Raw genomic sequence first — 14432 nt, forward strand, 5'->3', positions numbered from 1 at the left:
ACAACTTCTCAGCAAAAGAAACAGAAACGAGCAAGCAGACAGTATCTGTGGATGCACTTTGTCAATACAGTCAAACCTCTTTTGTCAATACAGTCAAACCTCTTTTGTCAATACAGTCAAACCTCTTTTGTCAATACAGACAAACCTCTTTTGTCAATACAGTCAAACCTCTACTTACAATCACTGCCACATACAAATTCCTAATGAGTCAAAATGCGGTAAATATTGAATTTATACTGAGCAAATTTTGAAAATACAGAAACTGGTGTATTATAATTTAATAAGTGTAAGTAGAAGGTCTGAAGAAACGTGTAAGTGAAATGTGAAAAATATAAAAATATACAGGCTAAATTTGTATAAATGTTACTTAATCTAAGTGAGAGTGTGTTATGGTGCCTACCTCTTTGCCTCCTGATCTATGCATCACTGAGCCTATACCGTTAATCATGTGTCTGCAAGCTCAAGTGACAATAAGACTTTATCATTGTCCCACGACCAAACACGAGCGAAGCGAGTGTGTCGGAGCTTTATGATAAATGCATATGCGCACACAACTCCCGAAAAATTATCCGTCAACGGCCATAACCAAACCCTTGTACCGAAAACCCATCAAAAAGTTTAACACATATAAACCTATTTAAATATGTTAGTCTTTGAAAAGTTGAGACAATATCCTTAACTTACCCATCTGATCGGATAATACATAACTAGACAGATTAATTTGGCCTAAAATCGCCATTAAAACCTGACAAGCCTTTTCAAAATTAAGACCGGCAAACAAAACGCCAATAAAGCTGTGCGACAAAGAGTAGAACCATTAAGTCATGCGCATTTCACGAGAAAAACGTGCACATTTCACCAGTCTATGGCATTGTCCAATTGCTGAAGGTTTCTGTAATTAACGTAGAAGTACTGAAAGGTTATCGTTTCTTTTTGGCCAATTTTATTATTCAATTTAATTATTCGATTTCATAAGATTATTATAAGATTTAATTATAAGAATAATCATTCGAATTTACAAGATCGAAGTATATAGTGACCGATGGTGTGCAATATGTTACTGTTATTATTTTTCTAAAGATTTTGTTGATGATATTACGGCTGTTCTCCAATATCGCAGTACTGCTAGCCATTTTTAATATCTGCAAAATTAGGTAATAGGCATACATTTTTTATAGATACACATTTATTTCTATGACAACCAGCTAAAACCTGTTTAGATTTTTAAATTCAGCATAGTTTTTTGGATATAAACCCAGAAATATAAAGAAATATCACAATTTCTTGATATTGGTTGCTATGACGTTTTGAAATGTAAACAAAATTGCTTACATTTCATTGGCTTTCGTTACTCAAACTTTAATACCAGTTTTCTCAGAACTGTTTTCGCACTAATGGTAAACGTGCACTCAGTTTATTGACCATAAAATCTGCTGTAATTAAGCTGGAATCAAATTTTTTCGCAAAATAGCTGAGAATTTTCTCCTTCCGCTAGTGTAGATAACTCTAAATCTCACACACCTGACTTGACCATGGTTTCTGTGATCATGACCCATTTCTTCATTTGGCTCCAGCTTGCAAAAATCTTTCAGACGCATGTGAATGCTAATGTTTGCTTTCTGTTACAGATCACTATCAAAACCATTCTACATTCAACAGAACCAACTTTCAAACTGTGTATATTACACAGCAGCTTGCCATTTTACTTCTAATATTGCACTTCTCCTATTGCAGGGGAGAGATATAAACATATGTTTTCCTTTCATTATTGCTGTTTGTTGTACATATTAACACCCAGTACCTTACAGCTACCATTGCAGCTACCATTGCAGTTCTCCTATTGCACTGCAGTGCCATTTGACTGCTAATATTGCATTTCTCAACCAGCAGTACCCTTTCTTTTTTCCAATGTCACTTTGGTCATGGGCTGTATGACAGGGAATTTCTAGTTTATTACTCTGTTATTTTTGCCTTCACCGTAAAACCTCTAATTGAATGACATGGTGCACTATTTTTCAACCCTTCTCTCAGGGTGGCGGTCAATTGGAAGTGGCATTCAAATAGAGGCGGCGTTCAATTAGAGGTTTTACGTTAATTTAATTTTGCATAATTTTACTTTATGCATCTGTTTTTTTGCTTTCTGCAATTATTTTCAGCAAGATTTGAAAAGGAGGTATGGCAGGTTTTTGGGCAGTTGAAGGAATTGCAGTGTACCAATATGGGATTATTTGCACCGAAAAAACGAGGGTTTTATTATGCAAAGTACTACTCGGAACGAACAACTATGTATATAGAGGTTGAACTGTACAAACCAGACTAGGAATATAAGTGTTTGTATGTACAGGTTGGACTGTACAAACCAGACTAGGAATATAAGTGTTTGTATGTACAGGCTGGACTGTACGGAACAGACTAGGAATATAAGTGTTTGTATGTACAGGCTGGACAGTACAAACCAGACTAGGAATATAAATGTTTGTATGTACAGGTTGGACTGTACAAACCAGACTAGGAATATAAGTGTTTGTATGTACAGGCTGGACTGTACACACCAGACTAGGAATATAAGTGTTTGTATGTACAGGCTGGACTGTACACACCAGACTAGGAATATAAGTGTTTGTATGTACAGGCTGGACTGTACAAACCAGACTAGGAATGAAGTGTTTGTAAGAAACCTGCCCAGGCGAGATGGTCAGACAGCAGTGAGTCTACGGATGTCGTCAGCCTGATGAGGAGCATCTCGGCAGCGGCTGACTCATTCACAGACAGTCTTGCTGCCAAGGTCGAGAGGAAAGCGACTGCTGCCCGCACTTCTATCCCCTCCAGTCCTGGTAATCAGCAAAGACTGGTTATAGATTTCCAACACTATTAAATGGCTACTACTGACTACCTACAAAATTGAACATATCCATGGCTACCCAATGTCTAACTAGAGACAATCAGCAAACACTTTCATACATTTACTAGATGAATGCCCGGTGTTGCACGGGTCATAGAATAATTACTCAATGAATTTAAGTAACTCACCTGGAAAACTAGATCTTTACTAAAACAATACCCGTGTTTTAAGGCCAGCTTAACAATCGTTACACGTAACGGTCAACAGTGCTATTTATTAACCTCAAGCAAGCGCTTTAAACTTGAGTATCTTAACCAATGTAATGACTATTTGCCCAATGAGTATGTTGTATTCTGTGCAGCTTAATGACTAAGTTAACCACCTCTAGATCTGGAGATCCCGAGGTCAAATCCAGTGCTATGCGGATTTTTTATTGCTAGATTTTAATTCCAAGAACGGGAGCCAGTTGAAAGATAACTGGATAATACCGTGTCCAATAACTGGACACAGGGTTTAACAAAAAGACAAACACTGAGATTTGCATATATAGATTGTATAGGTCAGCTATGGCCAAATGGCGGATCTAGATCCGGATCTTTTTAGTTTTTTTGAGGATCTTTCAAGTTGGCTGTTAAAAAAGATTTTTGAAGTATTTTTTGAAAATTTGGTTTTAAAAAGATTTTTATAAACTTTTCTTAGAATTCTTTTGTAAATTCATTGTATTCAGCAATGAATCTTGTAAAAAATATCATGAAACATGACTCATAAATACCCATCTTCATGAACATAAAGAGTCGCTGCAAATAGCAGTAAACCGCGTTTTGATAGTATTGTGAATTCAAATCCCTCTCATCATTTTTTCACTGATATCAGACATATTTATTACATCACATTCATTCACCAATTTTTAGTAAAATAAAATATATAAAAAGTTTTTTAAAAATCGTATTTTACGCCTTGTCTTAAGATGTACACAAATAATTGCATGTTTATGTATAGTAAAAAAATGCACATCTACAGCTTGTTGTGGATCTTTAATGTGTCAGATTTAGCTGTAACGGATCATGGCCAAAATCATTTGGCCATCCCTGGTATAGGTTATCAAGTGTCCTACAATATTATAAGAAAACAATTTGTTTGAGTAGTTTTTAGGTAAGTACTAAACCTCATCGTTATTGACCAATTAGTCACCAATATCATAACTACTGGAACCTATGGCATGATGGCTAGCAGCAGAGGTGAGTGTGTGACAACCAGCAACAAGTGTGAATGTGTGACAGCCAGCAGCACATGTGAATGTAGGACAGCCAAAAGCGAGTGTCCTATAACAGCCAGTAGCAAGTATGTTATGACAGCTGGCAACAAATATGACAACTAGTAACACGAGTTTGAAAAGTGTGTGCATATGACACACAGCAGCAAGTGTGATTACTAATGAGTAATTCATAACTTATGTTTTGAGAGTATATCATAAACCTTCTATGCACTACAAGTTCCAGTTGCTTCCTAATGCATAAGAAATAAACCAGGACTGATCATATCATAATATGAGTTGTTTCGATGATAGATGCTTGTGAAGGCGAAGGTCACACGCCTGCAGTAGTGTGCCAACTTTCCCACAACTGAACCATATGACATTTTAAAAGCTGAAACAAAGAGCCAACATTACATTACTAATCATAATCACCTGCGATGACATATCAGTGAGTTCTATGTCACTGCTAATCGTATTCCTAAAATGACATGTCACTGAGTGCTATGTCACTGCTAATCGTATTCCTAAAATGACATGTCAGTGAGGGTTATGTCACTGCTAATCATATTCACCTGCAATGACATGTCAGTGAGTGCTATGTCACTGCTATTCGTATTCCTAAAATTACATGTCAGTGAGGGTTATGTCACTGCTAATCATATTTACCTGCAATGACATGTCAGTGAGTGCTACATGTATGTCACTGCTAATCATATTCACTTGCAATGACATGTCAGTGAGGGTTATGTCACAGCTTACTGCAATCCTAAGAACTTTTATCTTTGAGAAATCATTTTATTTTACTTGAGATGTGGTAGACCATTCATGAAAGAAAACTGTGTAGCATAAAAATTGAATAAACTGTCACACAATCAAGATGGTGAAAGTCTGCGGTATCAGCACAGCAACCTGTTTTCACTACAATCATACCCTCACTAGTTTTTATTTTCTCTCACCTCCTTGCACCAACTCCAACACTAGGTCAAAACCTTTGAGCGCATCTTTTGATGTCACTAATGGCTCTTCTTGCCATTGGCTCGTCTATAAAGTCGTAATAGTATTATTTTAGATATGCATGTGACGTGCATTAAGGTACACAGGCTATGACATTTGCTGTCATGAAAGACTCACCAAATTAGCTAGAGCTTGTAAGACGTTGTCCTCAGACAATGTCGCTTCAACAGCTGTTGATGTGGCTTCAACAGCCGTCGTTGATGTGGTTTCAATAGTGGTTGTTGTTGTGGTTTCAACAGTGGTTGTTGTTGTGGTGGTTGGAACTGCAAATGAGCAAAGACAACAACAAATGGTATACCTCTCTACTACATCATCTAACACACTCAACCATTACAAATACATGTTACACTCCAGGTGCAGCTGGACAGCCTGTCCACACAGAAGCATTGAGTTTAGCTTAAGAAGTGTTCCTCTCCCTAGTGAAGAGAATTAGGTAAACAGCAAAGAGAAAGCAACTCCTACAATATCTGGCAGCTATCAGTGAAGATAGACCTGACATTTAAACAGACAAAATACCTCAACTAACTTACTATCACTGCATACAATATGCACAGACAGGACTCAAGAAACCAGCATAAGCTAATAATACCTGTGGTTGTCAACAAGTTCACAATATCCACCTGCTGAAGTCCTCTCAGCCTATACCTTAGTCTTGGTGTAAAACACGGTTCTGCGTCGCACACGGATTGCCACTCCGTCCAAAGCTCTTGACCTGCAGAGTGAAGTGAACACAACTTGCTGATGATAATACACCAGAGTACTTGGGGAGGCAGTCAGGTTAGCACAGGGGTAGGGAACCTATGGCTCTCAGAGTAATTGGGGAGGCAGTCAGGTTAGCACAGGGGTAGGGAACCTATGGCTCTCAGATTACTTGGGGAGGCAGTCAGGTTAGCACAGGGGTAGGGAACCTATGGCTCTCAGATTACTTGGGAGGCAGTCAGGTTAGCACAGGGGTAGGGAACCTATGACTCTCAGAGTACTTGGGGAGGCAGTCAGGTTAGCACAGGGGTAGGGAACCTATGGCTCTCGAGTCATATGTGGTCCTTTTCATGATTTTATCTGCTTCTTTGATAAATAAATGGAAACAATCCATAACTTTGCTGTTAATTTAATTAACATAATAATAAAAATAATGCTGAAATTACAGTAACAATAAACAAAATAAAAAGTAATGTCCATTTATTAAAAATATTTTTTATTTGCAACTTTTTGAAGTGGCCTGCGCAGCAAAGAGTTTCTAGCGCTTTCTGTACTCCGCTGTACGTTTTGACCTACGTTGTGCTCTACACATGCATGCGAGCAGTCATCCTCACACATGAAGAATATTAAAACGAACCTGCAGTCACGACTAACAGATGGAAGACTAAATGCTTGCGTGAAGCTGAACCTCACCATGTATCAACCGGACTATAAAGCTATCAGCAAAAGCATGCAGCATCAAAAGTCGAAATAATAGTAAAAAGTACTTTTCATAATATCTTTGTTATAACACCGTTGTTCAAAATAAATCTATTTTTCTTACACTCTGAAATTGCTCAAACATACTAAATTTGTTGGTCTTCCTATGTTTTCGAGATTTGAAATATACATATGGCTCTCCTAGAATTAAATTTTGAAACGTGTGGGTTTTGTGGCTCTCTCAGTCAAAAAAGGTCGCTGACTCCTGGGTTAGCAGGTCTGAGGAAATCAGATAAAAAATAGTAACATATAAAAAGTAAAGCAGCTGAGTGTACACACACTTATTACGCAAGCAGAAAACATGTTAGGATTTATAATAGCACTAGCAATATTCCCGGCGTTGCACGGGTATTAAAAATCAGCTTATAAACAGTGACAAGTAATGTAGTTGCCTGCCACTTGCCATTAGCCTGGCACATTGCCAATGGCTAATTTGAGTAAGCCAGTACTTTGAGTATTTACTAATAAGAGCCGTGAGAGCAAGCATGAAATGACATTGCATCGAGCAGAGCGAAATGCGTATTTTCACACCCATAGCGACATATATCACTCAATGAATCCATCAATCTCGCGTAGCTTAATTGGTAAAATCTTTGCTTGGTGAACGGAAGGTTTCGAGATCAAATCTGGCATAAAACGGATATTTCATTCCTAAATTTTAATAACTATAGCTAAACAAACCGAATTACTTATGCACAGACTTTGAGATTTATATAATAGATAAGATGTGCAGTGAAAAACATACTCACTGTAGAATATATGCATTTATTAGAGTATATATACCTAGTAACAGGCATCTGTTTAGTATGGTATATATAGTAACAAGCATGTGTTTATTATAGGATATACAGTAACAGGCATGTGTCTACTATAGGATATTCAGTAACAGGCGTGTGTTTACTATAGGATATACAGTAAGCCGCGTGTGTTTACTATAAGATATACAATAAGCCACTTGTGTTTACTATAAAATATACAGTAAGCCGCGTGTGTTTACTATAGGATATACAGTAAGCCGCATGTGTTCACTATAGGATATACAATAACAGGCGCGTGTTTACTATAGGATATTCAGTAACAGGCATGTGTCTACTATAGGATATACAGTAAGCCAAGTGGGTTTACTATAGGATATTCAGTAAGCCGCGTGGGTTTACTATAGGATATTCAGTAAGAGTTATGCCTTCACTAAAGGATATACAGTAAACCATATGAATTTATAAAATATTTGGTTGGTACAAAATACTAACCCATTGAGAAAGCCTATTTAAAACATATTGGTTGAAAATATTTTAAACCCTGAAGTTTGTTCTAAAAGCGGCAGTTGCACATATGAAGCTTTCTATGGTGTTCGATAGCTTGCACACTATCAAGGATCCATGTACTTACGATCAGATATACAGTGGATCATACACAGGTACTTAGTAGGAGATACACAGTAGTATGTACAAAAGTACTTACTAGGAGATGTACAGTAGTATGCGCACATGTACTTGCTAGGAGATATACAGTAGCACATGTACTTACTAGGAGATATATAGTAGTATGTACACATGTACTTACTAGGAGATGTACAGCAGTACATACACATGTACTTACTAGGAGATATACAGTAGTATGTACTCTTGTACTTACTAGGAGATGTACAGTAGTACATACACATATACTTACTAGAGGTGAACAGTAGTATGTACTCTTGTACTTACTAGGATATGTACAGTAGTATGTACACATGTACTTACTAGCAGATGTACAGTAGTGTGTACACATGTACTTACTAGGAGATGTACAGTAGTACATACACATATACTTACTAGAGGTGAACAGTAGTATGTACTCTTGTACTTACTAGGAGATGTACAGTAGTGTGTACACATGCACTTACTAGGAGATGTACAGTAGTGTGTATGACTGCTGCTGTTCTCGCAGTTGTAGATGTTGAGGAGGGTTATAGAGAAATTTGAGCACCTGGCACGATTCCTATCATCACTTAGCCAATATAGGCCAGAATCAAGAGATACAGCTGGAGACTCCAACAGTAATCCAAACTCACTGAAAATTATCAGACTGCAACATGAGTGGAAAGACCTAGTGAGGTATATTAAATTTAGGGAATGTTGTCTTTGGGTGAAGTTTATCAGCACGCCTTGATAATCGTAGCTTGTTGTACAAGCGCAGTTAACACATTGAAAGTTTAGAAATGGTACCTAAATGCAAAATGATGAACAAAAGTCTACACAAAACTTAAGCCCAACTAGTTTGAAGTAGTGAAGGGATGATAGCACACTCGGTATAAGCAGTGACGAATAAGGTACGAGGGACCAATCGAATGTCAGATGACAAAGAGTGGTTTGTTCACCAATTAATCATACAACATTACAATGAATGAACTATTACTAGCCTAGCATTATAACTCATATGTGTTAGCTATAGCTATTAAAATCTTGGAAATAAAATTCTGCGGACCAAGGACTACCAAGGACCAAATACCAAGGACTTGAACTCACAGAGATAGCAACCACAAGTTTAGTATTCAAATGCTCTACCACTGAGCCATATCAGCCATTATAATGGCAGTGGTTCTCATACGCAATAAAATGTATGCTATAACACGCTAATTATTACTTAAGTATATGCAACACGATGCTTCTTCGTCTTTTTTCCATTAGTGCTAATTTGTCCCGCCCCACAGTAATAATTTATCTCGAACCTAAAATTTAGCGATTTGTATAGTGATCATATAATGTATGTTATTAAAATATATACGTTGCTGAACTCGCCATGGCAAGTTATCAGTAACCGTTATATCTTATGGTATTCGTTATAATAAAAGCGATTATAATAAAGTATAATAATGAAACCTTTGTTAAAAGTTCGAAGTTTACTAAAATACATGCTAAAACTTTCTTCAAGTATGTTTTAGTAAGCTAAATTCATTTACGTTAAATTCAGCGTTTATGTTACACGTCTGTCTCGAAGGTAAGAACTCTGCACGTAGTACATTGTAATGTTATACTTTTTTGCAGACCATAAACACAAAATGCACTCGAGCCATTGTAGGTACCTATAGTTACTAAGGTTAACATAGTATTTTGATACTATTTTTAATGATGATGATTTTTACCTGGAGGTGATTGCATTAAATAATGGCTATGGGTTTCTATACCACACTATGTACGTCTATACCCTACGATATTTTTGTATGCCAACACTGAAACGAACTGAAATCATAATTGCATACCAAATAATTTTTTATTGTAATCGTAGCAAAAGAGACTATATTTAGATATTACTTGCTAACACCTTTACAGTTCTATTTTTCCTTCTATTTTATTTCAACGAAACACTTATTTCAAGTTATGAAACTTTAAACTTACATTTGTTTATAATACAGTTGTGTAATTTATTTTTAATTTAGTTGTCCTGCACAAAACCATTTCCTCATGATATGAAGTTTGAAAGTTACAGTTGTTTGACAAAGTATAAAAACCTTTACAGCTGTTTTCATTTTCTCTTTTAAATTATTTCAACTACACAAAACACTTCTCTCATGATATGTAGTTTACAAGTAAAATGGCAAATGTTGTTATACGTTAAATACAAATCAATTTCTGTCCAAAAACATTTTTATTAACCGGGCAATGCCGGGTGGCACAGCTAGTTAATTTTAAGTTGGAGTCAGCCAATGGTGAAAGCCACTTCACTTGACTTTTTGTCGCTCCACTAGACTTGACGAGCTAAGATAAAAACAAAAACAAAGATCAATTGACATATTTGCGTCTACTAATCAAACTACTCCTCATCTGATAGTCAGAAGCATGACTGGTCATCATACCATTATTTAGATGTATGCAATACCTGTATGTTAGTACTGGACTCTCATAACTACCACAGAATCCCTCCAGACCGTTAGCATTGAGATTAGCGCCGGAAACACAGCTGAGAGAATCATTGAGTTGATCATATGTTATGCCTACAAATATACTCAACAAAATACGTACTCAGGGATATACTCAGGGATATACTCCGGTATAGGCCTACGATATACCACCAGTTTTATGTGATACAACTCAAAAACTGATAACAATGTCACAGAGCTTTACAAATGGAGGGCTGCTCTTGATAAGTCAAAAATACTAATACTGGCAGTGATAGAAAGAAAAGGTCTCGCTCACTACATGTGTAAAGAATAAGCTTAGATAATAAATCCCAGGTTAAATAAATTGAGTTTTCTAAAAAAAGCCAAGGATACATTGTTGATGAGTAAAAACTAAAATAGGTAAGTTCTAACACTTTGTATGCCAAGTAAAACACTGGGTCGTGTGCGTACCACCGAGTAGGCCCTACAACGGAACCCGCATTTAGAGCAATAGTGTATAACCATATTTTACTCTCCCTCATGTATACTGTACATGAATATTGTATCATATAGTAGCCTAGGAGTATGTGTACGAGACAATATAGGCTGTTTCAGAGCCGTATAGTCTCACAGAGTCCCGCGACCAATGGAAACGTATATGAGAGCTCGTTCATTTCCAACCAAACAGGTCGTGCCTACTATTTTTATATAAGTTATAATGGAGAGGCCGCAACACTAACCAACAAAAATGATTCCCATTGGCAGTCGCTCTGAAATTGATTGCTGTACTATACACCATTTGAAAGAAAACAAAATTTCCTACAAGAGACCAAAAAATTTTTTTTTGTAAAAAAATAAAATAAATGCAAAAAAGTGAGATGTTGAGAGCGAGGTAAGAATATTCCATTAGAGATCAGTATGTCGATCGGGTTTGTTTGGAAACAAGCGTTTTTGTTTCCGGTTTTTGATGTGGGACTCTGTGAAGCTATACAACTCTGGGCTGTTTAATATATACAGTACCCCGTTTTTAATGTCCCAACATGACCCAGTCTGCATTAGTCCAATTAAATGAGGAATGTCTGTATACATCATGTTATACATGTACATGACTAGCTGAGTTCAGCCATTTTCATTTTGTACACTGACTAGCAGTATGCCCTGCGTTGCAAGGGTATTAAAATAATTACCTAAGGAGTTCGAGTAACTTACTTTGTGAGCTAGTAATATAAACCTTCACTAAAGCAATAGCCATGTTTTAAGCTAGCTTAATAATCGTTACGTTACGCGTAATGATCAACTGTGCTAGTTAATAACTTCAGGCGATTTAAGTGTGAATATTTTAATCGATCTAATGAATGTCAGCACGGTCATTCATCACTATGGTCAGTTGAACGATCGTGGTGTAGTGGTTTAGATGGCTGAATCATATAGCATGAAAGTAAATGCTGTGTTGGGTTTTTCAATCAAGTACATGTATATTTAACCAAAACTCTCTACAACTCTTAGATATTTTAGAGTCTTAGCATTCATATCTAGTCAACCTCTTTTTAGCCTGTCACTGATTGTTATATTTTCATATCTTCAGTTGGTGTATATACATTCTAACTACCTGGAAAGAAGTAGACATCTATGGTATCCGCTGAACCAGTTCTCTCTGCACTACAGTTCACAGCTGCCGGACCTTGCAAGAATATAGCATCATCATTCGTCCCATAGCACTTGTCATTCTAAAAATAGGAGAACACGTGTCTCTGACGTGATGAAACCAGGCAGCAAGCAACACCAAAGAGAATTCATCTGAAGTTAAACAACGGTAAACTCACGTAGAGCACAGCATAGCTGAACTGAGCAGCGGTGACCAGGAGAGAGCACTGCATGGCTGTGAGAAGGTCATAGCTGACGGTACTAGTAGCACTAGGCATCTTCCATAGGTGCAGTACGAGTTGGCTGATGTTGGGATGAGCACCCCAGCAGCCTCCATAGGCAGGCACTAGAAATTAAGTACCTGTCAGGTCATATGACTGGCCTATATGGGCAATGTTTCAAAGCCTCCTATGATTGTGGAAGGATATCATTGCACTGTCTACATAACTAAGTCCTTTCATGAGCTAGTTTGGAGTGTAGGCTAACTCAGGAAAGGATTACACGAATAAAGATGAACACTCTTACTGATAGCTGATATTGACTATCCATCATTTTTTTGACGTCATCACCCTTTTTGCACATGCGCTCGTCCACGAAAAAGCCGCCATCTTTGTAGAAAACGATCATCATTCTCTTGATTAATAGTATTTTTCGGTGTTGTTTTGATACTAAAATAAAAAATTTGCAAATAAAAGCATTGTTTGCAATAATTAATTGTAGAGGCTTCGTGTTTTTAACGATAAAATGTGTCCATAAAGATGGTGGACAATGATAGAATGACGTCACGAAAAAACAAAGGATAGGATACCAATCAGTAAAGTCATTTTGAACACATTGTTTTATGAGCGTTTTAACCGTGATCATGTTTTGTTAATTTTGATCTTGAAACATCCTGGCAGTCGGATCATCGTAAACATCACAAAAATCGTAAATTATGAACAAATACTGATAATTTTTGATCAAATCTACTAAAATAAATTTGTGTAAGTTCATCTTCAAGCAAGCTCATCTCATGAGGTTATGTGCTGAGCTCAAGTGGCTGAACTATTTCTACAACTTCTATTAGCCCTACACCTCATGTGAATATTGGTGTTCATACAAATCGCCAAGGACAATTATGAGTACAGGTAATATTTGTTTTACCTGCATTAATAAACTATCAGTGATGGTCGTATAATCAAGTAACGATTTGCCAACTATTATTATTGACAGCACAATAACATGCAAAATGATGACAAATAGAGTTAGTACAATAATCAAGTTCATATTTTCTCCTATGACGGCGGTGATATATGTCACATGACTTGGTTCCTATGCCGTAACAAGCGTTGAGAATTCCTTAAGAGCTACCCATGTCAAAAGGGAATTTTGAAGGATACAGGGAAAAGACAAGATAATGCAAATATATATTACAAGCTAATTCACGTACTGCTTTTTAATAAGTGTCTTTTGAAGGAACCAAAACTTGCAGCTGGTTGCATATAGCATGAACAAGATGTGTGCAAAAAGGACCAACTAGATTAGTGCTCTTTAAGCAAGTTTAACACACGAACATTGATAAGTTTATCAAGATCTAAAAGCGAAAGATAAGTTATCAACTCACAGGGACAAGAGTCATACTGATTGACACATGAGTCTTGTGTCCAAGTGAAACCAATACTAGATTGTGGAGTCCTCTGACTACCCTCCAACTCGTAACCGCCTTCACAGAGAGAACAGCAAGAATACTTCACAGAAGTATCCACTAAGACTAAAATACAGCGGAGAGTTAGTCATGTACACCATACATTTCACGCATCATAGAGTTGTCTGTTACACTTTGTAAGTTGTTACCTAAAAAACACATGTATGTTACCAAAACTGTAATAGTTTAGTTGGCCTCGTGTAACTAAAATGCATATGTTTAAATAGACCAGCACTGATTTTGTATTTGTTTCTCATTGAACTAAGCTTCACAAAATAATTCTCAGAAATAGTGAGTAAGGATGATCTTCTCGCAGTTTATAGTTGAAGAATATGCATGACTTAGAAAAGTAGACTTGGAAAGACGCGGGGACACAGTTACTTGCTGTTCTTTATACCATCTAGATTGGCCATTCATCTTTTATTCATCTAGTAGACTTTATCTAGTAAATTGATGCCGTGTACTGACAATATTGCGGTACACACCAATAAAATATAATTACTTTTAATGGTGTTTACTGACAATGGCTAAGTTTGATGCGAGTTTCTTAACCTTGTGAAATATTTACACATATGTTTACGTTAGTTAGGTGTTGCGTTTTCTAAATGCCGAATGACTAGATATTTTTTTAATTGATTGAAGTGATCAGCTTATCCCTGCTGAACCTGTTAACAGT

At 36.8% G+C, this 14432-nt stretch overlaps 2 protein-coding genes across 3 annotated transcripts in view; both read right to left on the bottom strand.

The window, feature by feature from the left end:
- Positions 1–14432, bottom strand: part of LOC137392890 (ankyrin repeat and fibronectin type-III domain-containing protein 1-like) — a 199045-nt gene that overhangs the window by 25203 nt on the left and 159410 nt on the right. The window lies entirely within an intron of this gene.
- On the bottom strand, positions 2736–12311 carry LOC137395028 (uncharacterized). The gene is made up of 7 exons (XM_068081814.1): positions 12252–12311; positions 12038–12155; positions 10428–10542; positions 5701–5823; positions 5229–5374; positions 5054–5138; positions 2736–2831 (listed from the first exon to the last, which is right to left on the bottom strand). The coding sequence occupies exons 1-4, from the start codon at positions 12303–12305 to the stop codon at positions 5751–5753; spliced, it is 360 nt and encodes a 119-aa protein (XP_067937915.1). The 5' UTR covers positions 12306–12311; the 3' UTR covers positions 2736–2831; positions 5054–5138; positions 5229–5374; positions 5701–5750.

Source organism: Watersipora subatra, chromosome 4 (genome assembly GCF_963576615.1).
Source record: "Watersipora subatra chromosome 4, tzWatSuba1.1, whole genome shotgun sequence".
Classification (NCBI taxonomy): Eukaryota; Metazoa; Bryozoa; class Gymnolaemata; order Cheilostomatida; family Watersiporidae; genus Watersipora; species Watersipora subatra.

Excerpts from the sequence above, each read along its gene's own strand:
- LOC137395028 (XM_068081814.1), bottom strand. The coding sequence starts at position 12,305 with ATGCAGTGCTCTCTCCTGGTCACCGCTGCTCAGTTCAGCTATGCTGTG. Across the intron at positions 12,156-12,251 it reads TCAGCTATGCTGTGCTCTAC|AATGACAAGTGCTATGGGAC; the intron begins GTGAGTTTACCG and ends TCCTATTTTTAG. Across the intron at positions 5,824-10,427 it reads AGTCCAGTACTAACATACAG|GTCAAGAGCTTTGGACGGAG; the intron begins GTATTGCATACA and ends TTCACTCTGCAG.